At 35.7% G+C, this 26,124-nt stretch overlaps 10 protein-coding genes across 10 annotated transcripts; 6 read left to right on the top strand and 4 right to left on the bottom strand.

Annotated features, from left to right (window-relative positions):
• Position 1: 1 nt before the first annotated feature.
• C9374_005761 (uncharacterized protein) lies at positions 2 to 4,045 on the bottom strand (the record flags this gene model as incomplete). The annotated part of the gene is made up of 3 exons (XM_044695547.1): positions 2 to 2,076; positions 2,353 to 2,832; positions 3,037 to 4,045. 3 exons carry the CDS (start codon positions 4,043 to 4,045, stop codon positions 2 to 4), a joined length of 3,564 nt encoding a protein of 1,187 aa, XP_044547648.1.
• Positions 4,046 to 4,189: 144 nt separating this feature from the next.
• On the bottom strand, positions 4,190 to 5,779 carry C9374_005760 (uncharacterized protein; the record flags this gene model as incomplete). Its single annotated transcript, XM_044695546.1, has 3 exons — positions 4,190 to 5,338; positions 5,491 to 5,531; positions 5,683 to 5,779. 3 exons carry the CDS (start codon positions 5,777 to 5,779, stop codon positions 4,190 to 4,192), a joined length of 1,287 nt encoding a protein of 428 aa, XP_044547647.1.
• A 231-nt stretch (positions 5,780 to 6,010) lies between these two features.
• C9374_005759 (uncharacterized protein) lies at positions 6,011 to 7,789 on the top strand (the record flags this gene model as incomplete). Its single annotated transcript, XM_044695544.1, has 1 exon — positions 6,011 to 7,789. One exon carries the CDS (start codon positions 6,011 to 6,013, stop codon positions 7,787 to 7,789), a length of 1,779 nt encoding a protein of 592 aa, XP_044547646.1.
• Positions 7,790 to 7,840: 51 nt separating this feature from the next.
• C9374_005758 (uncharacterized protein) lies at positions 7,841 to 8,267 on the bottom strand (the record flags this gene model as incomplete). Its single annotated transcript, XM_044695543.1, has 3 exons — positions 7,841 to 7,872; positions 7,985 to 8,153; positions 8,256 to 8,267. 3 exons carry the CDS (start codon positions 8,265 to 8,267, stop codon positions 7,841 to 7,843), a joined length of 213 nt encoding a protein of 70 aa, XP_044547645.1.
• Positions 8,268 to 8,543: 276 nt separating this feature from the next.
• Positions 8,544 to 11,799, top strand: C9374_005757 (uncharacterized protein; the record flags this gene model as incomplete). Its single annotated transcript, XM_044695542.1, has 2 exons — positions 8,544 to 9,885; positions 9,962 to 11,799. The coding sequence occupies 2 exons, from the start codon at positions 8,544 to 8,546 to the stop codon at positions 11,797 to 11,799; spliced, it is 3,180 nt and encodes a 1,059-aa protein (XP_044547644.1).
• Positions 11,800 to 11,862: 63 nt separating this feature from the next.
• On the top strand, positions 11,863 to 14,571 carry C9374_005756 (uncharacterized protein; the record flags this gene model as incomplete). The annotated part of the gene is made up of 1 exon (XM_044695541.1): positions 11,863 to 14,571. The coding sequence occupies one exon, from the start codon at positions 11,863 to 11,865 to the stop codon at positions 14,569 to 14,571; it is 2,709 nt and encodes a 902-aa protein (XP_044547643.1).
• A 53-nt stretch (positions 14,572 to 14,624) lies between these two features.
• Positions 14,625 to 16,862, top strand: C9374_005755 (uncharacterized protein; the record flags this gene model as incomplete). The annotated part of the gene is made up of 2 exons (XM_044695540.1): positions 14,625 to 14,978; positions 15,030 to 16,862. 2 exons carry the CDS (start codon positions 14,625 to 14,627, stop codon positions 16,860 to 16,862), a joined length of 2,187 nt encoding a protein of 728 aa, XP_044547642.1.
• Positions 16,863 to 16,965: 103 nt separating this feature from the next.
• Positions 16,966 to 18,345, bottom strand: C9374_005754 (uncharacterized protein; the record flags this gene model as incomplete). The annotated part of the gene is made up of 1 exon (XM_044695539.1): positions 16,966 to 18,345. One exon carries the CDS (start codon positions 18,343 to 18,345, stop codon positions 16,966 to 16,968), a length of 1,380 nt encoding a protein of 459 aa, XP_044547641.1.
• A 210-nt stretch (positions 18,346 to 18,555) lies between these two features.
• C9374_005753 (uncharacterized protein) lies at positions 18,556 to 23,307 on the top strand (the record flags this gene model as incomplete). The annotated part of the gene is made up of 1 exon (XM_044695538.1): positions 18,556 to 23,307. One exon carries the CDS (start codon positions 18,556 to 18,558, stop codon positions 23,305 to 23,307), a length of 4,752 nt encoding a protein of 1,583 aa, XP_044547640.1.
• A 144-nt stretch (positions 23,308 to 23,451) lies between these two features.
• On the top strand, positions 23,452 to 24,740 carry C9374_005752 (uncharacterized protein; the record flags this gene model as incomplete). The annotated part of the gene is made up of 3 exons (XM_044695537.1): positions 23,452 to 24,094; positions 24,208 to 24,406; positions 24,476 to 24,740. 3 exons carry the CDS (start codon positions 23,452 to 23,454, stop codon positions 24,738 to 24,740), a joined length of 1,107 nt encoding a protein of 368 aa, XP_044547639.1.
• Between the last annotated feature and the right edge of the window lie 1,384 nt (positions 24,741 to 26,124).

The following is a 26,124-nucleotide window of genomic DNA, read 5'->3' as shown; positions in this document are numbered from 1 at the left end:
ATTAAATCAAGTTGTCCAACTCATCGTCATTGTCTTCAATCATTCTTTTGCTTGCAGCTTTCGTTGGTTTCTCTGGAGTTGACAACGAGAGGCCTTCATCCATCTCTCCCAGTAACAATGATGGGAATTCAAAAGATGTTTCTCCAATGTTCTGATCTTGTTGATGCCGAGAGTTGCTATCAACAGTGGAGGTTAGTTGGGCAGTTTTAGTCGCAGATACAGTGGGATTGGAGGTTGGAGGGGCTCCCTTAGAAAGAAGGGTGGAAAGAAAGCCTCGTCGTTTGGTTGGTGCTGCGGAAGTATTTTCAATGGTAGTGGTGCTGGTGGCAATGGTGGATATTTCAGTAGTAGTAGTAGTAGTGGTTGTACCTGATGTTGCTGCTGTATTTTGGTTGGAGTCTGTGGTTGATGCTGATGATACAATGTTTTGTTTTGATGTTATTGGTAAGAGAGATTTTGACCCTCGTTGAGCTTGTATTCCAGTTAAGGGAACATTGCTTGTTGCATTCTGTGGAGGTTGTTGAAGTAATGAAGTCTTGTTGCTCGTTTGGCGGAGTTGTGTTTGCAGTGGAGGCAGAGTGGTTCCATGTTGAGGTAATACTTGTTGAGGTATGGCACATGTAGTAGTGTTCACATGTTGAACCTCATGTGTTCGCTCCATACCGCTGCCACCATGTCTCACTTCGAAATCATTACTAGTGTCCATCGCTATGGTCGAGTTTGTATCATCATTCTTGTTAAATTCCAATCTTCTCATGACTCGTTGTTTCTGTTCGAAATGTTGTCGAAAATGAATTTCAACACTATTGGACAAGGAAGGTGTTTTTTGAATGTCTCTTTCTGCATGATCCAATTCTTCAGAACTAATGAGTTGTTTCTTCTTTTTTAGTTGAGGTTGAACATGTTGTTCATCCTCAACACTCTCTTCATTCATTGAATATTTTTCATCATAGCCTTCAGTATCATCATTCATAGAGTTCAATGTTCTCTTGTGTGTTGTGGATATTGTTGCATGTCGAAGAGGTGTTCTTCTCACTGAATGTTGATCCTCATGATGAGTATCATCCTCTTGAAAATCAAAGACATTACTCTCTTCATCATCATCAATGAGTAATTCTCTTGTGACAGTAGCAGCAACAGCATCCTTGGTTTGTTTTTTCAACGAGTTCTTTTCACTACTACTACTACTACTACTTGTAGTACGACCTGGTCTTGATATGGTGTTGTGATCATCATTATTGTCATTTTCATCATTTTCATCATGACTCGTTTTTTGAATTGCAAAATTCAAATCACCACCCATGATCATGGATGGTCTCAATGATACAGCTGCAGATTGAACTTGAGAAACAATTCCCAACTTGTACAACACCAATGGAATATAATTCGAATAATCAGAATCAGGATTCAATGGAAAATTGGAATGCAATACAGACTCTACATTCAATAGAGAGGATGTATTGGATGAAATGTCCACAGTCAATACCGACATGATTGCATCTTGTACAGTCACTTCATGACGACACATGAGACGTGCATGAGCTTGAGCAAGTCGAACTAAACTTTCTAATAAACGAATGGTGGTACGTGCTGCTACTCTTCGATCTGCTCTTCGTTGCAATCGATAATATTCAGTTAAAATACGTCCACTTTCAGGTGTTAATTGAGGATGAAATTCTGATTTCACAAATGAAATGTATGCTCTCAATTTATCAAAAGACCATAATTGAGAGTCTTCTTCTTCCATTTCTTGTTCATTTAAAATAAAAGAACTCACTCGATGATCCCATTCTTCATCTTGTGTATCTAGTAGCACTAACACAATATCAAAACGAGAGAGTAATGGACTTGCCAATGCACAATTCACACTCAAACTTGCACCCAAATCATACTTTCCTTTTGGATTACATGCTGCAAGTACAGTAGTTCGAGTGTTTAGTTTACAGACGAGACCTGCTTTGGCAATACTGAGCGTTTGTTGTTCCATGGCTTCATGAATGGTCGCACGATCATGATCTCGAATGGAATCAAATTCATCAATACAACAGACTCCTCCATCAGCGAGAACGAGTGCACCTGTGGGGGTGTATGTGTATGGGTGTGTGTATGGGGTGTATGTATGGGGTGTGTGTATGGGTGTGTGTATGGGTGTGTGAATGTGTGTGGAGTATGATGTTGTTGTGTGGTTGGGTATGAGGTAGGGTGATCACCACATTGATGAAAAAGATTTTAAGGTCATGCATGTACATCCATCCAGGATTGATTCAAAAGTCATATATGCATTGACAACAGTGAATATGAAAAATAATATGCAACAACAACACGATTGGTTCCCACTCATAGATCACTTACCTGCTTCCAAAGTCCAATCACCACCCGATTCTTTGGTAGCCATGACAGTCAATCCAGCACTTGTGGTTCCAATACCATTCGTCATGACATAACGAGGACTCAATTTCGAAGCATATTTCAAGAATTGACTCTTTCCAGTTCCAGGATCACCAACAATCAGTAAATGAGATTCTCCTCTAATTCGAGTGTTGTTCTTCTTCATGGGTACTCCTCCAATAATGGTCAATGCCACAGCCAATTTCACAAAATACAATCCATACAATTGTGGACACATGCTCTTCAAGATTAAATTTCTACCAGTCAATGGTTGTTGATGATGTTCTTGCCAAAAATGTTTAAATTCAGATTTAATCTCCTCGGTCACATTCATGGCACTACTCTTCTTTTCATTACTGATTCGAATATGATTGCACCAAATGGCCATATCAATGGAACAACGAACATCATTTTTGAGGGTTTTCCATCGACGATAGGGAACACCTGTGCGCGCATGTGTGTTGTGTGAATTCAGGGAGAAAGGGAGAGAAAGAGTTGTCCATCATGATATAACAGGTGCGAATAATACCAATCATCAAGGTTCGATGAATGATTTTGACAAACACACAACGATTCATATTGATCCAACATGAATCCCAAGTGAATGAGTTGAAATTTCAACATACCATGACACACACAACAACATACCTGTAATAATAATATCATCTCCTGCTTTTACAACATCTACCAAATCATCTTCTAAAACTACTAGAATGGATCTTGGAATACTTCCAACATGAAGTTGTGAAATTTTGTCTTGAATCTTAATTTCTTGATAATCTCTACATACAATCTCTTCATCTCGAGAGATGAATGATTTTCCACCACAATCTTCAACTGGACATTGTGTTGGTTTTACAATGGTATTATATTGTTCTCGATCTGCCACAATTTCAAATGGTTTTTTACATTTTCTACAAACATAGACCTTTTTGAATTCTAACATTTTAATTGGACCTGTTTTAATGACAGTTCCACTCACTGAGATCAATCGATTGGCATCACAACTTCTCACTGAACTCACTGATGTTTTTGTTACTTCACTACATTGTGGAAGAGTATGCAAACGAACATGAACCAGTAACTTAAGTTTAAATTGATCTTTCATCACTTCTTGTTTTTCAATATATCGTTGTTGAGCTTTGATTAAGGCCCTTTCAAATATTGGAATTAATTCAAATGGATATGATATTAAAAGAGATCCAATTTCAATGTTTGCAGACATGAAATGAAGAACATCTATAAATACACTATAATGGATGGTATCGTCATTGGTAAGAGTGAGAGGAGGACACAAAATATCACGAATATCTTGTAAATGATATTTTTCTAAATAGGCAATCATGACTCTTTCGACATCACTTTCAGATTTATCTCCAATTTTAAAGGCACACCATTGCGGATTTGAATGAAGACTTTGTGCTGCTGATGTTCCTCCGAAATTGCCGTTATTATTATTGGGTTGAGAAGAGGCTTGTTGTTGAACGGCGTGAGAGAATCGGTTTATCGGAGGAGGTGCAAAATTAGCTTGTATTTGTTGTTGTTCGTCCGAGTAGTAGTCGTTGTGGTGATCCTCGCCATCATTGTCATCGCTCTGATGATTTCGATTCCGACGTGAAGAAGAATTGGATGCAGCATGATTTCGTTTGGGAGGCATTTTTTTTGAACTTTGAAAAATTCCAAAAAGAAGAAGAATTGTTTCTAAAATAAATTCTAAAGACTCAAGATTCCACTTGTGTCAATTAAATATTTAATTCAATATACATTCGAAACTCAAACGTTTTGTTCATTATTGTATACCCTACAATTTATCTAAAATGGTGGCTTGAGAAAGTGAGTTGTAAGATAATTGAGCACCTGCATGTTGTACCGTAATGGATGCAATAAAATTAGACAATTCCATGGAATCTGGTATTGGAATATCACATGAAATGAAATAGGCAAAAGATCCCACCCAAGCATCTCCTGCTCCAGTTGTATCTACGACATGATCCACTTTTTTACCTTTCACATGAATGAATTGTAAAGTATCATTGGATGTTGTAGTAGTAGTACTAGTAGTAGTAGTCATCATTTCAACATTTCTCTCTTGATCTGTTGTTGTACTAGTATTACTATCGCTCTGGTAGGAATACAAGGCTGCACAACCCTTTTCACCCAAAGTAATGATCACATTTGGAATGTTTAATTTTTCTTGAATTTCTCGACACATTCCTTCAATGAGAGAATCTTGTTGAACAAAATCTGTGCTCATATCATTCTTTCCAATCACAATAGGTGCTTCACTTTCATTACAAATTAAATAATCTACATATTTTGGTAGATCACTAAAAGATTCAGGTAAATTCAACATATTCAAAGCAGGTGCAACATTGAATATTGTAATAATCCCTTCTTGTTTTGCTCTTTTCAATGTGTAATAAGTAGTAGGAAGAGGTGTTTCATTTTGGCACACCACCACTCGACATTGAGAAATATCATCCCATGATTTTTCAACCATTTCAATACTAAATAAATCATTAGAACCTCCAATGAGAACAATTGAATTATTTCCAGATTCATTTTCAACAAAAATAAGTGCTTGACCGGTTGGAATGTTGTTGCTAGTAGTAGTACTACTATTGTTGCTACCACTACCACCACTAGTATTGGTTGAAGTGGAGCTATCCGTGGTTGTTGTGGTTGTGGTTGTTGATGTTGTACCTTGTCCATGGAGAGGTTGTGCTGTATGAATATTTTTATCAACATTAAAGAAATGATTCTCCCTGTAATATTGTTTCATTTCAATTCCATAAGAATCATTTCCAACCACTGAAACAAATACAACACGTGGTTCCTTGGATGATAACTTGGAGATACAAAATGCTTGATTGGCTCCTTTTCCACCAAAATGTTGTTCATATGAGAGAGCAGAGAGTGTTTCTCCTAATTTGGGGAATCTCGGAACTCTCTAGTTAGCGATGATCATCATGATATTAAATTTCAATATTATCATGTTGAATTGAAAATAAGTCATCCAACAATAGAGAGTTAATAGTTGGATCGCATAGAGAGACACGTAGAAAATATTCATCAAATACAATGTCAATATAAAAGACTTACATAGGTGAGATCAACATTTGAACTTCCAACCACAGCAACACCTATTATTGTGATGAGATATTATATTGATGAGATATTGAATGTTATATATTGAAGGAGCATCATCACGAGTAGCCGATCATGACGCGTTTTTACAAAATTCACATGATTGCCAAATTAAATATCACGATCATGATGATAACAAATACGCACCCTTCTCGGAAGACAACATTGAATCGTTATAACTATCGAACACTCCTGATGCTGAAGAAGTCATGCCTTTTTCACCAACCATGCCGGAAGACAACATTTTTTTTGTCTATTTTTGATCTCCATGAGCTTAACACACCTTTCGAGAGAAGAACAATTTCTACCAACAGTTGCTTGCTTCTGATGAGGCACAATTTTGACACAACACTGATCAGAAAGTATTGACCTGAACGGATCAACCCTCCTCCAAAGTGAAAAGTTTCAAGCCAAATTAGCCCGCCAGAATTGTACTTGCCAGTGAAGTTCGTAAAAAATTCATAGCGCCAAAAAAATGTCTGAATTATCTCCAAATCATGAAAATGCAAACAACGAAGAGGAGGGCTTTGATGTTTTCAATTACTCTGATGATGAAGAACATGATCATGATGGCAATGTAGAGGAATCATCATCTCCTTCAAAGGCAGTCGTGAACAATCAGCGACCTCCTTCCAATAAGAGCTCAAAAATTCTTCCTCAATTCTCTTCACGACCACAAACCAACTCTCAAGTAACGTATATGGAAAAGTATGAAGTTGAAAAAACCGACTACAACAATGAAAACGTACTTGTAGATGATCGGGTTAGGGTTCTTGTAAATAATCAAAAGAATAATCAACAGCCATCTTCTTCGGCAATCAACGAATCTTTCGGAGAGTCCTTTGACGATTCTTTTCAAGAAGAGAACAAAGAAGAACATGAGGAGGAAGATAAACATCCAACAATAGACATTTCTGTTGACTCTTCAGACAGTCAACAAGTTCAAGATTTGAAGAAGAGAATCAAACATGACGAGAAAATAATCACCAAACTGAAAAAATCTAACCAAAATTTAAAAGAACAATTGTTCCAATTAAACCAAATCGTTGATGAACAGCTGATTCAAAAAGGAGTAAATCTACCAAAGCCCAAACCTACTGTAAAGACTGTCTTGGTAGGAAATGAACAAGAACTTAAGGTACTGCGAAAACAACACGAAATAGACAAGAAAACCATTGAAAGATTGCACAAACAATTGTTTAGCGAAGGAAACCCCGAGAGAATTAAAGCTTTGGAGAATAAGGTCAAGGAATTGAAACAACAATTAGATGAGGTCAGAGAAGAAAATAAGGGCTTAAAAGTAATACAAAGAGAGCAAAGCAAGGCTCTTGAAAACACCGGAGTTCAAGATAAAGCCATGGATTTAATGAAGAATGAATCCAAGTTTCTAAATGGCAAAATTGAAAAGCTGAAAGAGAAATGTAAAGAACTTGAAGAGCAAGTGAATCAAAAGAACAAAATGCTATCAGTCCATGAACAAAAGGCCAAAAATCTTGAATCCATTCTACGACGAAAGAATTTAAGTGAGGATGGGGTCGCTAAAATTGATGAACTCTCCAAACAAGTGGAAGACCTGAACCAAATGAACGAAAAACTTTCTAAAGAGGTTGTAGTTTTAAAGCGAGCAAGAGAAACTATTGAAAAGAAAGCGAAAATGATTGCCTACCAATCGAAGCAAGAAGTGAAAAAGTTTTCTCAGGAAAATACAGAATTACGAAGCATTTTGGAAAAGAGAGACAAGGACATTAGGAGCGTCAATATGATCCTTAAACAAAACAAATTAGATCAGCACATGATTAATGTGAGTCCAATCCCAACACCAACAAACAGCTCTTCCTCACCTGCTGGAGGAGATTCAAACATGTTTGCAACAGCAACACCTATTACATCATCCAATGCTCCAGGTAGTTCTTCGTCGAGTACAAGCAATAAGAAGAGTGTGAGTAGTCCAAGTCAACCAAAGCAAGTTACGAAAACGTCAAAAGCCTCTACCACGATAACAGAGCCCAAGAAGGGTGTAACCAAGAAGAACAACATCCAAACCTTGGGAGAGAATAGGAAAGTATCAACTCCCCAGCCATCAACCGATGCCATACAGGAACAGCCCAATCCAATAACAACAGTCGAAGAAGATGTTGGTGATCTGGATGACTTTGATGATTTTGAAAATGAAATCGAGGATACAAATCAAGCCGGGTTTGAGCAGGAAACAAAACTCAACGAAGATGCCAATATCTTTGCTCCTTCTTTTTAAATAAACATCTTTTATTGTCCCGTATGTACAACAAAAACCGCTCTAAGAATTTTACTTCAGCTGATGAATTTGTCTTGGAAGGTCTGATGATGATATTAAAAAAGTAGTGTTGTGATGATGATTAAATTTTAGTCATGGTTGAATTTGATTATTGTTTTTGTAAAATTCTTTTAAAAGAATTCATTCTCTACATACCTTCTATTGGAGTTTCAGCATCTCCTTCAACCCTTTCAAAAACTGCGTCCTTGAAAGCGTTAGCTTTTCTCATTTCAACTTTTCTTACTTTTGGATCCTTGATAACACGTCTCAAGAAATAAGAATTCAATTGGACGTACTTTAAGAACGACAATCCGGTACGGTAAGTCTGTAATGACGGGTATGCAATAGTAAATCATAAAATTTGGTATCGCCAAACAAGCATCGGGTTTTCGTGAGTCCATCATGGTCAAAAATGAAAAATACGTACTTGCTCAGACATGGTAGGGTTTATTTTTTGTTGTTCATTTCGATATGATGATTGAAAAATTGATGAAGTACCTCTGGCTTGCTGTTTTAGATACAAGAATCACAAAACATGTTTCAAATGTTAAAGCTCTCCACATTAAAGTTTGGTGAGAATAGATGCATGAACTGACGCATTACATCAAAAACAGCATGGTATTGTAAAGTCAAAGCGCACTCGTTCAATGATTGGTCCATAAAAAATACCTCCTTTTCAGTTGGTGTGTGTGTTCGGAAAACAACAACTTTCAATATGCCTAAAACTAAGAAAAGCAGAACCAGAAAGTCTGTAAATGATGACGATGATGACAATGAAGAAGTATCACACGAATTTGAAACTTCCTCAATGGATTCTTCTGAAAGTTCAAACGATAACGACCTGGAAGAAGGTTCTGGTGATGAAAGCAACTCTAGGAGAGATCGAAAACCATCCGTTTCTGCTTCATCATCCAAAAACTCAAAGAAACGAGGTAAATTAGAGAATAAAGGCTCATCATCGTCATTAACGGCAAAGAAGAAAAAACCAGCAAGAAAGAAAAAAAAGAATTCCTCTTCCACTGAAACATCTTCTCTTCTTTTTTATGATTTTACAACTACGGATGATTTCAATAATTCATTACCAGACGCAGTCTATTTTAGCAGACTGGTTTTTGATAAATTGACTATGGAAGAAGTTAGAGATTTGCCCATTCAATTTGCCCTTGAGTTTCCGGAGGACTATTTAGCAGTTAGAAATGTCATTCTATTCATGTGGTGGAACGATATTGCTACATGGATCCTGTGTGATACTCTTTTAGAACAAATTCCAAATCTTTCATATATTAAGAAGAATACCATTGTTTCACCATCAGTGTTATCAGAAATTATTGTTGTAGCATATGAATTTTTGAATAGAAACGGATTCATTAATTATGGATACATGTGTAGTACTAGGTACCCAAGGCCATTGGATACAAGTTTGAGACCTCATCACTTTGAATTGCTGAAAAGGTCCCCAAATCCCGATAAGGAAAGCAAGAACATTGTTGTTATCGGCGCTGGTATCTCTGGTATTTTAGCTGCAAAAAAACTTCTTTCTCTAGGATATAAGGTTACAGTGGTTGAGGGTCGAGGAAGACCTGGTGGTCGAGTGTTTACAGATTACTCTTGGTCAGATCATTCACCTGTTGATATTGGTGCTTCAATCATTACAAACACATCTGCTTCTCCAATTGTATGCCTTGCTAACCAAACTCTGATCAACTTGGTAACCATGCCAAAAGAGGATCAATTATTTCAATCCAATGGAAAGAAACTTCCAAAGACTTTGGATGAAAAATATACCAATCTCTATAATGAAATTTTGGATCGGGTGTGCTCATTAAAATTGCCTGAACACGAAGAGGAACGAGAATTGTACCGAAGAGATCCAAATTTAGGATTTTCAGATAGACATCCAAAAGATTTAAGTTTTGAAGCTCGAGTGAACAAAACAGACATGTCATTGGGATATGCACTTGATAAGATGATTGATTATTATGTTAGCCAGGTTCCTGAGGAAGAACGAAAAACAATGAAAGAGGTATTACATTGGCATGCAGCAAATTTAGATTATGGTAGGTTCATTAATGTGTAGATGGAAACTATTGACTATTTGAATCTGCAATTTGTACTGATGAAAACTATTATTAGGCGTTGGACATGATGTAGAGTCAGCCTCACTTTACCATTGGGACCAAGATGACATTTACGAACTAGGTGGAGATCATTCTTTTGTGAAAGAAGGATTTTCCAAGATGATTGACATTCTCTGTAATGATTCTCAACAGTTGGAGCATCACATTCATTTTAATCATATGGTTACTGAAATTGACTATTCAAACCCTGACTTTATCTTGGTAAAAGCAATTACTACTCCCAAGTTTGAAAATACTAATTCTAATCCAATTGGAGAATGCAAACCATACAAACCAGAAAAACAATCACGATCAGATCTAAAATTTACATATCGATGTGATGCAGTTTTGGTAACTGTGCCATTAGGAGTTCTACAGGGAAAATCTCCATCGAATATGTTCAATTTTAATCCACCATTACCAGAATGGAAAAGTCAAGCGATTCACAAGCTAGGTTTTGGATTATTGAACAAAATTATTTTAGAATTTGATTATGAATTTTGGGAAAAGTCTCACTTTTTCTTTGGATTAACCCATGAGAACCCTAACGAGCGAGGATTTTGTTACTTGTTTTGGAATTTATATCCTCTCACAAAAAAACCATTACTGTGCGGACTAGTGGCTGGAAAATCAGCATTTGAGTTGGAGAATGATGCCAATAATTTAGAGTTGATCAAATCCAAGGTTATGAAATATTTGAGAAAGGCTTATCATTGGAGTACAGATCTCCCTGAACCTAAAAAGATATTAAGAACTAATTGGTACAGTGATCCAATGAGTACAGGCTCATACTCGTATGTGAGAATTGGTGCAACTGGTGATGATTATGATTTGTTGGCCGAGAGTGTACAAGATCGAATCTTTTTTGCAGGTGAACACACAAGTCGAAAATTCCCAGCAACGGTCATGGGAGCTGCAGTTTCTGGACTGAGAGAGGCTTCAAAAATGGATGCACATTTTTCCTGGAATATGCCAACCTGTAATAACAGACTCTCAAACTTGAAACAAGGTATTCAAACCACTACTTGTACGAATGGCAACAATGGAAAGAATCATTCAACGAATAATGTCAAGGAAAATAACAACCAAAGTGGCCAGATGACATCTATGAACCATTCCTCATCCACAACTCCTACTTCCAATGCTAATGGCAGCAAACGCACAACCCACTTGGTGAAGAATCATGATCCTGGTGTGACCAGCGCTGTAACTCCTCCTTTGAGAGCAAATTCTAACAACAAGGAAGATCATTCTTTGCTTTCGACCATGGTTAAAAAATCAGACAAGTCCTCTCATGCCATTCCTATTCAACCCGCTGCAACCTCATCGAGCAGAGGATGGAGAAGGACAGCCATGACTCCATCTTTACATCAACAAGGTGAAGTAACAAGGTCTGCTTTCCCACATGGAACGACTTCAAGCAGCACAACTTCTACCGCAACACTTCACGTGATACCCACACCTCTACCTCCATCATTGCACTACACAACGACACCACCACCACCACCAGGAATTTATGGGCCACCTCCTCCACCTCCTCCACCTCCACCACCACCACAGATTGGAGGAACCATGTATACCACAACCACTACTGCCAGCATACCTCCACCTCATACAGCAGGAGGTTTTTATCCGTACAACAATCAATTTATCAATCCTCCACCACCACCACCACCACAAGCATCCATTTCTCCAAGTGCTCAACCTCGTACCTTAATGACTGGACCAACATCGACCCTCTTTCCACAGCCTTTTTTCAACCACAAGGGCAATCCCTTCCAAAGTATGATGCCAAAATCTGTTGTTGGTGACACAAAGCTGTTGGATGAGCAAAAAAAGACACGCAAGCAATAAAAGCGTTGACAAGTACACAGCACGCACCACCACCAACAACAATCAAAAAAAATTATTCACAACATGTCCGATATCATCCTTCCGCAAACTCACTATGACGTCATTATTGTTGGCACCGGCATGGAAGAAAGTATTCTTGCTGCAGCACTGAGTAGAGCTGGTAAAAGAATTCTTCATTTAGATGTACACGAATCGTATGGAGCACAATACAGTACTCTCAATCCCAATGAATTATTTGAATTTATTTCGAATGTGAGTCCACCACTGGATAGTAGTAGTACCACCACGACCACGACCACGACCACCACTGAGAAGGATCACACTCGGAATGATGAATCTTTACATTCTCCTGTATACCATTCTTCATTTTCATTATTGAAACCACCACATTTATTGAATGACCCTACTAAATTCTTGATCAATACTTTAAATTCATCCCTTCAAAGAAAAGTCATGATTGATCTCTGTGGATTGCATTTATTGTATTGTCGTGGTCCAATGGTTGATTTATTGATCAAGTCAGGAGTGGCACGTCATTTGGAATTTCGATGTTTAGATTCTATTTACATGTTTGATCAGGAACATGAAAGTAATCCATTCAAAAATCCAATCAATGTCATTGATAACACGACCACTCCTCACACACGTACTACTACTACTAGCAATGTAAACATGAATTCACAACACTTTCAAATGGATGGTTCAAAATTATTTCAAATTGTTCCAACTACCAAAGGAGAAGTATTTAAAACAAAATTTATTTCTCTCAAAGAAAAGAATCGATTAGTTAAATTTATTACATTTTGTATGGAATTACCATCAGATTTAAATTCATCCATTGAGTCTGAAGAAACAAATACCAACTTTAAACTCTATAAGGAATATGAACATGAATCCTTTGATCTATTTTTAAAGAAAACTCAACTACTTGGAAATGAAGAGAATTCTAAATTGAAATCTATCATTATTCATGCACTGGCTCTATTAGATTCTCAAACGAGTTATACCACGCATCAAGTCATTTCTCGAATCAAATATTTTATTTCTAGTTTAGGAAGGTTTGGAAACGGTGGAGCCTTTTTATATCCATTGTATGGACAGAGTGAATTTGTTCAAGCCTTTTGTCGTGTGAGTGCAGTCTTTGGTGGTGTCTATGTATTGAGAAGAGGAATTCAGAGTGATCAAGCTATTGAATTTATTGAAAATGAATATTATGATTCATCTCAGTCTATGGCTACCAATGATATTAATACCACCACTACTACAACTACCAATGATATTAATACCACCACTACTACCACCAATACCACAAGTCATGATGATCCATATATTGAAGAAAATTATTATTCCAAAGAAAAACAAATCATTCGAATTCAGAGTGGACTTCAAACATTTACTTGTGATCATTTGATCGTGAATCGAGATACCATCATGAAGGACATGCCACCAATGATGACCAACCTCAATGATGAGACTTGTTCCAAGAATACTCCAAGTAGTTGTAGTAGTACTGCAACCCCAACTACTGCAACCACTGCAACTACTGCAACTACTGCAACTACTGCAACTACTGCAACTACTGCAACTAGTACACCAAGTACTACTACACCATCAACTCCAAGTACTACTACCAATAATACTACTACAACTACAACTTCAACCCTCAATGATACTACGACTCCTTCTTCTCACACGTGTCTCATCAAGACAGTCATTGTCGGTGATGAACCTCTCTTCTCATCCATGAATGCATTAGCTATTATACCACCTGGTACCATAAAAATTCAAAGAAAGAAAGATTCATCTTGTAGTAGTACTATTCATAGTGATTCATATGAACAACGCTTTAGTATTTATATAACTCAAATGGATTATACGAGTTGTACATGTCCACGTGGAAAGTATTTATTTACTCTTCAAACAAGATGCAATGACAATCACGAAACACAAGATCATCATTGTGGAATGCTTGAACAAGAAGAATTGACATGTATCATGTTGGAAGAGTGTGTGAAACGATTATTCAATATTATTCATACAAGTCGTCATGGTGATGATACATTCATGGTGGCAGAAAATACCATGAGGAATAATAATAATACTTATAATAATACTACTCCTACTACCACAATGAATAATAATAGTGTGGATCTGACTACTAGTAGTACTTTAGAGGGTGCTACTACTACTACTACTGCTACTACTACTACCACGAATACAACCAATCCTATGACTATGACTCCTCCTCAAGCAACTCTCCCCACTCCTCTACCCTTCTCTCTGTACACGATTTACAAACAAGTCATTCGATCCATACCACCACCACCACAAACAACAACAACAACAACCAATCATTCCAACCCTGAAAGTAGAATTCACATGTGTCATGATGCATCTGCTGATATTTTACAATTTGAGAGTGGAATGATTGAACATGTTCAACAAGTATTTCATTCCATTGTTGGTCATGAATGTGAATTCTTACAGAAAATACCTGATCCCAATGAACAAGAAAGAAATGAAGAAGAAGAGGCACTCTATGATGAAACTACAAAATTATTGGGAATTGAAAAAGGTCATGTAGTAGATTCTATGACTGAATCCAGTCCGATGAGTAGTAGTAGTAGTGCTACTACAACGACTACCACTATGACTACCACTACTATGGGAGCATTGGACAGTAACAGTACTACTACTACTACTAGTGGTGATGGTGGTTCTTCTTCGGAAGAGACCATTGTACCTACTACTGACAAAGACACAGACTCTTGAAAAAACTGAAATGAACCGCGCAAATTTTACAACAATTTTCATTGTTCAAAAAAATGCCCTCAGCAGAGCAAGAACTCTCTCCGCTTCCCATCCGAAGTTCAATCATTCAAAGTGTAATATCTGAAGCACGAAGTATGGTGGAGAATGGTTCCACTGTAATTGCTGCAACAACAAACAGAGCAAGTATTTTAAAGCCTTCAAGACCGTTTACTCCGAGAGATAATGAACGAAGGCTATTCGTTGAGAATGAATATGCCACTCGACCCACTTCAGCATTTAGTAGTTCTAATTTTGATTTTTCGTATAGAAAAACTTCATCCTCTTCGGGAACGCGTGATGAAACCAATCAAGATTCGAATAATTCCTCTCGAAGTAACACTTCTTCATCAGGAGGGACGAGGAAAAAGGTATGTTTTTGAGAAAGAGTAACAACAATATGAAAGTACTTTCATTCTTAGAAGCCCTCCTCTTCAGGATCCAAACGAACTGGAAGTAGCAAGAGTAGTAGTCGTAGTAATGAATGCAAAGAAGAGGAAGTTTCAGAAACTGTGACCTATGACAAAATATGGCATTCTATTGACTCGATCGTTACATCTCTTGAAACGCTGAATGAAGAGCAATTATTGGATACAATGGACTCACTGCACTTGTTGATAGAAAAGTTACAACCAACACCAAAAGATGATGAAAGAAAAGGAGTATTAGTGTCCAAGCTCTCTAAATTCTTGGACATTGGTAATGCAGAACTGACCGTCAAGATTTGTTCAATAATTTTAACAGTCACTCGAATAGGACAGCATATTCTGCAAATATGTAAAATAATGTTCAAGATTAGCAAACAAGAAAAGTATGACAAGTTATTCAAAGACGACAAGATAATACTACCAATCCTTCACTTGCTGAATCAAGAGTTTACAACTGAAAGTTATCACGTGAGCTGGGAAATTTTACTCTTTACTATTGGAACGTTAAAAAATATTTCCTATGATAGTAACAATCAGAAAACTCTCGTGAAACATCATATTGTCTCTCAATTATCATTGTTAATGTCCTCTGCACTTCGAGAACTCAAAACAGGAGGTGTTGAGAAAGTGAACAAGCAAGCACAGTTGCTTGTACAAATTTTGGCAACTCTCAGAAATTTAGCCACTCGATCAAGCACGTTCAAGCAATTCTTGGAATACAATGTCATTGACAATATCCACATTTTAATGAATGCTCTCATGTCGCATTCCGAGTTTATCCACAATGCCACACGAGTGCTGAGCAAACTTTCACTCGATGATACTTGTGTGGATGAAATGAGAAGGATTGAAAATTTAAAATCATGTCTTGTCAATGTATTAAGAGAACATCGAAAACACATGCCAATCGTAGTGAGAGTAACATTCATTCTTGGTAATTTAACATTTGAGAATTACTCGGGTCAAGAAAAATTCAATGAAAAGACAGAAATACCCTTCCTATTAGATTTATTAGATTTATACTCTCTAGAAGATGATAAACCAAGTAAGGAAAATGTCAAGAAAGAGACTGAAGATTTACTGACCAAATTGATACGACTCATTGCCAATATATCCATGGATGAAAAGCAAGGAAAACTCATTGCTCAATCCAAACCAACCGTTCGACTTTTAGAAATTATTGAAAAAAAGAAAGTACAAGACTGTGAAGAATTAATTCTCAATACGTTACGATGCATTACTAATTTATCCTTTTATGCCTTTAGTATTCCCAGTGCTCCTCTATTTATTCACAAACTCAAATTAGCATCACTTCTCTCATCTCTTTTATTTCATGACCATAATGACGTTGTGTATGAAGCAACACGAAGTTTTGGAAATCTTTCTCAAGATGCACAAGTTCGAGAGTACATGCACAAGTCACGAATTGATGAAGCCTTAATCATTATGATTGAGCATGGTAATTTGGATATTGTATATGCTGTGTGTGGAGTGTTAGTGAATTTATCGTCAGATCCGAATGGAACTCATTTAGAATTGTTAAAAGAGAGAGGAGCTATTGAGAAATTAATTGACGTTCTCGAACGATCAACAGTGGCACTTGCTCTTGTTGTATTGAAGATATTCCACAATATTTGTTTAAATGTTGAATCCAAACAAACACTATCGTCATTATATACGAAAGAAGAAGTACAACATTTGGACGCTCTACTTCAATCCATCATTCAAGATGACCATGTGGAGCAAATGACAGAATATGATATTTCCATGGTGAGAGATTTGACGAGTGTTGCCAAACAATTAATACAATGTATCATTTCTAAATAAATTGATCCAATTTCATTGTCATTGCAGAAGTTTGACAGTATATACTCCAAAGGATTGTGCGCACATCAAGAACATATAGAGTGCACTCGAACATGATTTTTGCTCACTGCTGATGAACAGAATGTACATTGGAATGAGATGACATGACTTGAAGTGGATCTTTTTCAACTTCAATCGTCATATCAAGATCGCATCGATAATTTCTGAATATATCTGTGACTTGTTTCAATATTGTTTGCTCATTACTTTGATTGGTGATCATTACTTTACAACTTCCAACATTTAAATTAGATTTCAAAACCCAAAAATGTAAATTTCTCACTTGGACCACTCCTTCTAATTGTAAAATCTCTTTCACACATTCATTAATTTTATGTTCGTATTGGATGGGTGTTCTTTGTAATAGAACTCGACTAGAGTTAGTAATTAATGGTATACTTGTATAGAGAATCATGACAGAAATAATCAATGAACAAATAGGATCAGCAATATACCATCCAAAATATTGTACAATAAGAGTGGATGTAATTACACCAATACTACCAAGAGCATCTGCAATCATGTGAAGATAGACACCATAAAGATTTTCATCATGATGATGATGATGTGAATGATGGTGTTGTGAATGAAGATATGAATGATGGTGTTGTGAATGATGATGTGAATGATGGTGTGAATGATGGTGTTGTTGCAATTGATGATGTGAATGATGGTGTTGTGAATGATGATGACACGAAGACACGTCATGTATTTTTTCATCGCCATCCTCATTCCAAATCAATGATTCTTCTTCATCATCCTCCTCCTCATGATGGTGGTGGTGTTGTGAATGATGATCCTGATGATAAAATATCACTCCATACATGTTCACTGCAAATCCCATAATACTCACTAATAATAATTGTTGAGTATGTACAATGGGAGGATCAATCAATCGATGCACACTTTCAATTAAAATATAAATAGAAATAAATACTAATAATATTCCATTAATAAATCCACTCAAATATTCATATCTCACATATCCATAAGAATAAATTTGATTTGATTTCCATTTCGACATGATTGATCCATATAAACCAATAATAAGAGCTGTACAATCAAAGAACATGTGAGCACTATCTGATATTAATCCTAATGAATTGTTATAAATTCCAAAGATTAATTCAAGAATCATGAATAGAATATTGATGACAATGAAATAAAATAAATATTTGGTTTGATCATTGGAGTAAATGTAATGACGAAAGAGAGAAATGAGATTCAACAATAGGTTCTTGTTAGGATGTGTGAGGTGATAGGATGTCATGTGGGGAGTTGTATTGTAGTTGATGGTATTGGAGGAGTTGGCGGAGTTGGCATTGGAGGAGTTGGAGGAGTTGGCATTGGTAGAAGAGGTTGTGGTGAACATGGATATTCTCGAGACGAGAAATGTCCACAGAGAATTATGGAAGGAGAAGGGATTTGAAGTTGTCTGCCTCATTTTTTTTTTCTTGGCATGTTGTTGGCTAACGCAACGTTGTAAGGAGTGACTCACGACTTGGAATTATGCATGTGATCAAGTGTTTAGAATTTCATTGCCAAAAACTACTGCAGTATTGAAACACATTACTCTCTTTCCAGAAAGCCTTTCCCATTTCATCTTTGCTATGATATCAAGCCCGCCCTGTGCATACTTTCACTTTTTGAAAAAATGTCTCGACTTCCTTCCCTCTTCATGGAGAGTAAAAGAGAGGGAAAACAAGCTGAGCCTCTCATGAACCATACGACTGCTACTACTAGTAATAATAACAATTCGTATCATGTGATTGTGGAAGACTTGTCAAAACACAGTTTCTATGGAACGGAAGGATATTATGATTCAAAAACACCCTTATTCGGAACCTTAAATGATTCTTCTTCTGAGGAGAATGATGATAAATATTCTTCAGGATCCGATTCTGAATCCATCATTCTTGATTCGAATGATATCAATGCCTTGGATTTGGGATCTGAGGTAGCACCACCTCAAGGAGTGATTGATTTTTCGACTTTCATGTTGAATGAGAATGATCCATCCTCAGTACTACTGACACGAAAAGGCTTGACATCTTCTGCAACAACAACAATGGACCATGGATCAAGTCATGTGATCGATAAACACGATCCTGATGGTGCATTGAGAAACCAACAGCAATTGAATCATCAAAGCCTCACTTCCCATCAACAAGATCCAAAATCCCTCCATCTACAACTTCCCAACTATCTCTCACAAAAACAATCCTCGAAAACAACACCACAACCTTCTTCACGACCAAACTTGCTTTCCAGCAGGTTGCAAATGTTATCAAGTGCTACTGCACGTTCGTCTCATGCATTAGACCCCTCGAACCAAAACAACAAAAATGAACAAGATACTTCTTCCGAAGATGGATTCAAACTCATTGCTCTCTCGTCTGCTTCTTCAACAAGTAGATCTAGTTGTAGTAATAATTCAGGACGACGATCAGCATCTCCTCAAGTTGTAAAAGAGTCCCACCACACGATCAAGACAAATTCTTCCAATCATTCAAATCCTACCAATCCCATAATGAATTCAACTCATTCAAATCATATTAATTCAAATCATATTAATTCAAATCATATTAATTCAAATCATTCCAATCCTACCCATTCCAATCCTACCCATTCCAATCCAACCCATTCTCTACATCATACATTTTCATCATCATCACTTTTAAATGAAGAAGATTATATTTGTATGAAATTATTAGGTCTACACAAACATCAAGTAACTGCTCATGACTTGTTATTAAAATTATTTGATATATTTGGAAGTACTGAATATAATCAAGGTAAACGACAACATTTAACGTTTCGAGCAGCAGCATTGGCAGTGAGTGCCATGTTGAAATCACACAAAAATGCTCAACATTCAAGTTTATCAGCAAATCATGACATGCCATTACCATCTCCTCATCATACACATACCACCAATGTGATTATGATTAATAGAAAAATTAAAGAATCTATTGGAAATGGAATTTCTAAAAGAGTAGATCGACATTCACCTCAATATTTAGAATTAGTCAAAAAGAAGGTTGGATACATTCCTCAAAAACATTTAAAAATGCATCAAATGTCGAATCCTTTCATGGATTCACAGCATGTCATGAATGATGAAACTTTTAAAATGATTTCAGTCTCTCATTTGAATCCAAATCATCATTTTCATATTGGAGGTGTTCATAGTAGTGGTCATTCTAATAGTGGTCATTCTAATAGTGGTCATGGTAGTGGTCATGGTAGTACTAGTGGTACCATTAGTGGATTTGGTACAAGTAGTACTAGTGGATTAGGTATGGTTGGTACAAGTAGTCTTACAAGTTCTTCTCATCCTACTACTATTACTACTACTAGTAGTAGCAATACTCTTGTATCCAATCATCCTACTAGTAGTAATAGTAGCAATACAATGGTTCATGGTGTTGGAACCACAACAACAAGAGATTCTCATCATCATTACAACTCTCCTACAACCCATACGACTATGGGAATATCCAATGATCAACAATCTAAATTTAATAATGTCAAGAAGAGAATGAAATATTTAAAATTTAAAAATATCATGTATGAATCTACCATATTCATGAAAGATACTGAAAATCAAACTCTAGAATCAGTATTAGGCTATTCTACTAAGGTTATATATGAAAATCCTTTTATTGATTTCAATACATGTTTATCTCATTTAAAAACTCTATCTAAATTAAGATTTCCAGAATTAGAAAAGAATAGTTTAGAAACATGTTCAAAAACTCTACTCTATCCCTATGTATTGAACATGTTGAAAAGAGCACACAAATTAGTGAATAATTTTTCAAAATGGATTACTTGTGATCCAAATATATCTTCTCTCTTTCATTACTATCGACCATCTTTATTTCGATTATTTAACATGTTTATTGAAATTGAACATTCACAAGAACCATTAAATGTGAATTCAGAAGATATATTTAAAGCAAATAATACTTTGAAATTAGATTCATTTATTGCTTTTTGTATTCGATTTACAATTATTCCTAATATGGTATCTGAGCATGAATCAAGGAAAATATTTAAAAGTATTTTAAGAGAAAAGAGAAATAATTTTTTATCGACGAGTAGTAGATCCTCCACGAAACACGATGTTCAAGCAGTGAATATTAGTGAATTTATTGAAGTATTGGCAAGAATTGCTGTGGTGTCAAATTCAAAGACTAGTTCTGTGGTGCCATCGAATCCTATCAGTAGTATCAATTCTGGTACTAGTAGTAGTATCAATCCTGGTACTAGTAGTAGTATCAATTCTGGTGCTAGTAGTAGTATCAATTCTACTGGTACTAGTAGTAGTAATCCTGGTACTACTAGTATTCCATCCGATCAATTACAAAAATGTCAACTCTTACTTGATCATTTAGAAGAAGAATATTATTCTTTATTTGGTGAATTCATGTCCAAAGAAAAACAACGAACACGTTTAACCAAGAATATTGATCATGGTATTCAATCTCAGTTTGATAAGGATACCATTCTCAAAAAGAAGACCATCTCTATTGCTAAAGAATCCAATCTCTCTAGTAACTCTTTATTAACACAACCATCATTGGATGAAAAGAGAAGAAATAGACCATCTTTTATCATTCAACAAAAGAATGTCAAGAATCATCGAGTCAATCGTAAAAAAGAAACTGAAATGGATTTGATTCAATCGATTGGAGAGCAAAGATTTCATGAATTATCAAATCAAAAATATTTAGATAAATTATTTCAAATCTATAGTAGAGATAAGAGGAATCGAATATGGACATTTAATGAATATCAATTATTCATGGATGAATATCATTTAAAAACAATATTGAAGAGAATTCAAAAATATATTCAATCTAATTTTAGACAAGAAGTGTTGAACCATGAGGAGATTGATGATGATGACAATGATGCTCATGGTGTTACTTTGACTACTACTACCACTACTACTAACCATACATTCCAATCCCATACCACTCTCATTGATGACAAGTATCTTATTGGACTCTTTCGAAATCGATCCATGAATTTACAATTATCTCAAATTAACTTTTATCATTTAATTTATGACATTTATATGGACAAGATGATTCAATCTTCAACACTGAATGATTTTTCACTCTTTCTTGAACAATTATTCCATCGTGATCATTATTTAAGAGCAATTGAAAATGTTAGAAATAGAAATATACGAACTCTTCATTCATTAACCTCCTCTCATATGGACAGTAGTAACACTCATCGAGGTATGATTGGTGTTTCATCATTACACTCTAACTATCATCATCAAGGAACGTCACCATTACACTCTCATCATCAAGGAACATTGTCATTACACTCTAGCTATCATCAAGGAACTTTACACTCTTTTATTTCAAAACGTATCTATCGACAATTTTATGTAATTAAGGGCAGTCGAATTGTTTCAATGATTGAAAATAGAAAGGGATGTATCATGAGAGAATATTTAATATCTCCATCCAGTTCTAAATCTCATCCATTCGATGATATTCAATCTACTCTATTTGATTTAAATATGATATTATTAGATACATTTATTGAAGATGAAATTCTATCTTTATTAACTCTATGTGAATCATTTAATCAATTTTTACATCGATTGATTTTGAATGGATATGATTTGAAAAGTAAATGTGAATCTTGTAGTAGTCATCATCATCATGGAAGAAGTACTCGTAGTAGTAGTAGTAGTAGTAATAATTGTAGTAGTAGTAATAATAATAATAATAATAATAGTAGTAGTAGTACTAGTACTAGAATGAATTCAAATCAATTATCAGGAATGAACTCTAGCCTGAATTCAAGAATGAATTCAAATCTCTTATCAAGAATGAATTCTAGCCTTTCATTAAATTCAGCAAGAATGAATTCTCGAGGCCTGTTTTCATCCAATCATTATGATTCTGAACAACCATTCTATCAACAAGTGAAATGTTTAAGATTTTGTAAAAGAAAGACATTGGAACCAGTGGGATGTATATTTGATATGGAAGGTCAATTCTCGAGTTTGGAACATCAACCTCTTCAAAATGAATTTCAAAGAAGTGATTTTTCACTGACTTTTTATGATTGTGAGTTGTTGAGTGTGAGGGAGGGAGATGAACAGAGTGATGATCATCATCAAGGTAATAATAATAGTAGTAGTAGTTGTCGTCTTCGTCGAATGGATCACTCTGTACATGCTAGTCATAATCCTAGTAGAAGAATGGATCCTGTTGATTCTCCTGTTGGTATGGAATTATCATCAGAAGGGAACACGAGTCATCTTTTTCATACTTTATTGCAATTATATAGAGAGAGTCATTCCATTGATGAATTAACCAATGGTATTCGAAATTTAGGATTTGATATTGTTTCAGTGAGGTACTTTTTGTAATAATAATATCTCAAGATCATTCAGCTCTGAAAGACTCACCAATCATGACCAAAAACAAAGGCTTTCCTTTTTCTGTTCGTTATTTTTTGAGAAGTGTTCTCTAGACACGCTTTTTGAAATTTCAAAAAAAAACGACTTTACACAATGGTCGAATCCACCAATTTCATCACGACAACAACAAGTACAACCACCATCAAGCACGAACACGTTGAGGATGATACCAACCATTCCGATTCACCCTCTTCTTCCTCAACACCCAATGGTAGTGCTACCACTCCTCCTACAACTACCTTAACACTCTTCTCATCAACAACAACCAAACAGCAAGAAATGGAAGAACTGAATAACACAAAAGAATTATTATCAAAACATACTGCCATGACCAATAACATGATACTCACTAAATCTTGCCAACCTACTCTGGTTGTTTCATTAAGAAATTTCATGTGCACCATTTGGGCATCGATTTGTTTCTTCTCATTGTGGATTCCAGCCTATTTTTGTAGTGTCTTGTCGTTTAAAATTTGTCGTTGGTTCGGTTTGGATTCGAATCGAGCCTTTACAAGTCAATTTATGAGAGTTTCATCAAGATTAGCAGTGAAATTAAATCCTTTTTGGAATATTAAATATTTGGAATTGGAAAATGCTCCTAAAAAGAATACCAATGATGGTCGATTAATATTTATTTGTAATCATCAGAGTAATATGGATCCCATTGCCATTAATTCTGTATTTGATTGGAATGCCAAATGGGTAGCTAAGGATTCCATTTTTAATGTTCCTTTTGGTAAGTAGATAATAAATGGAACATGAATCAATGGTGATTGAACAATATAAATGAATGTATGGTAATTGAACAATGTAAATGAATGTATGGTGATTGAACAATTCATGGAATAGGAGGCTACATGATGCATCATTGTGGAGATATTCCACTCACATTTGCAACAGAACAAATTGAAGATACCAATACACTGAAACAAAGCGCAAAAAATTGTTTACAAGTTTGTAAGGAATGGCTTGAACAGAATTGTCCTGTTTTTATTTTCCCTGAAGGAAGAAGATCTATCACTCAGAATGTATTAGAGTTTAAAAAAGGGTAAGTTTGGTGATCCTGTCAATAATTATTCGTGATTGAAAATAATTGGACGTTTGTTACTGATGATAGAGCATTCATTCTTGCTAAACAAACCAAATCCTTCATTGTTCCAATGGCCATCCATGGTACGGGTGATATTTGGCCAGTCCATCAATCATTAGCATCTCCAGGTAAAGCAGTCGTTGTAATGGGAAGCCCAATTGATCCATCCAAATACAATGATTTAGATGACTTGGTAAGAGATGCTAGAGAGCATGTGATTCAGTTGCATGACAGAGCAAAGGAGGAATGGAGAAAAATAAGAATAAAACAACAAGCAGCAGCTGTAAATTAGAATGTTCAGAAAAGAACGGAAGTGTTTTGTAACGAAAACAATAAGGTTGACTGAAAGTATGGATAAATAAATGTCAACAAATCCACAACCAAAACAGCTCTCTAAAGAGCAAACTAATACCACTACTGCAGCTTCCCAACAGTCTGGCACCACAACAACACCCTCCCTTCCCTCCCTTTATATATTTAGAATTCAACAACACTTTGCCTTATGTATCATTGATTTCCTTTGACACTTTTGTGTCTGCGATTGGCCTACTTCACCACAAGTGATCATAAAAAAAGGTTAGCTCAATAACATTTTAAATAAGAAATTGATATAAACCATGTTCTTTGAAAAACATCGTTGAGCGAATCAACGACGGATAAAATTTAAAAAAGATCGTGAGAAAACCCATCAATAATAAGGCCAAAGCCAATCGCAGACAAAAGTGTCAAAGGAAATCATGAATATTCTTGATTTGTTTCAAAATTAACAATTTGTTGATGATTTGATTGAATGATTACTAAATTTATTTATATGATCTATATTCGTCCCAGAGCTAAAATCCATTCAATGTGGTTTTTGAGCAATTTGAGTTTTTCATCACATTCTAGTAGTCTACCGTTTCTGGGGACAACAGTACAACAATAAAGGTTGTTGGTTGACACCCCATCTCCAAAGAAGTGACTTCCTGGAGAGGAGACAGTAACTAACCCATTGGTATTAATCTATTATTGTTTGAAGTTAAATAACATTATTGTGCAGGAAGTGTTTTGTAACTACAACAATCAGGTCATAATAAAATGTCAACAAATTCACAACCGGAAGAGCAAGCGGCAGCGTCCCTACCATGGAATATGGTATAGAAATCAATTCGCACACAACAGCGTCACAGAACATCAACATTTTCAAGGACAGTGATCTTGCCATTTCCTTGGTTATAAATTCACTAGGTAAACGCACAGTAACAACCACATTGGAATTATTCTTGTATTATCATTTTGAAAGTTACCAACAATAAATGAAGGATTCATGATGAAATTGAGTGTGTTACTAATATATATGATTCAGATTCCACTGATGATTTAACGACATTACCAACCTATATTAACCATTGTGGTGACTTAACGTTTGTACATCCGTAATAATAGGATAACTGTAGTAACAAGTATTGACATTTATAAGAAACGATGGTATTATAATGTGATTTGAAATTTGTGAATGCCTTTTTCCGGACTTTGGCGTTTAATCAGGCAAGAAAAATAATTAAATAATTGAATGTTCTGAAAAGAACGGAAGTGCTTTGTCACGAAACAATAAGGTTGACTGAAAGTATGGATAAATAAATGTCAACAAATCCACAACCAAAACATCTCTCTAAAGAGCAAACTAATACCACTAC

This window comes from Naegleria lovaniensis, assembly GCF_003324165.1.
Source record: "Naegleria lovaniensis strain ATCC 30569 chromosome Unknown tig025, whole genome shotgun sequence".
Classification (NCBI taxonomy): domain Eukaryota; phylum Heterolobosea; class Eutetramitea; order Acrasida; family Naegleriidae; genus Naegleria; species Naegleria lovaniensis.
This window is presented reverse-complemented; position numbering and strand designations above follow the sequence as displayed.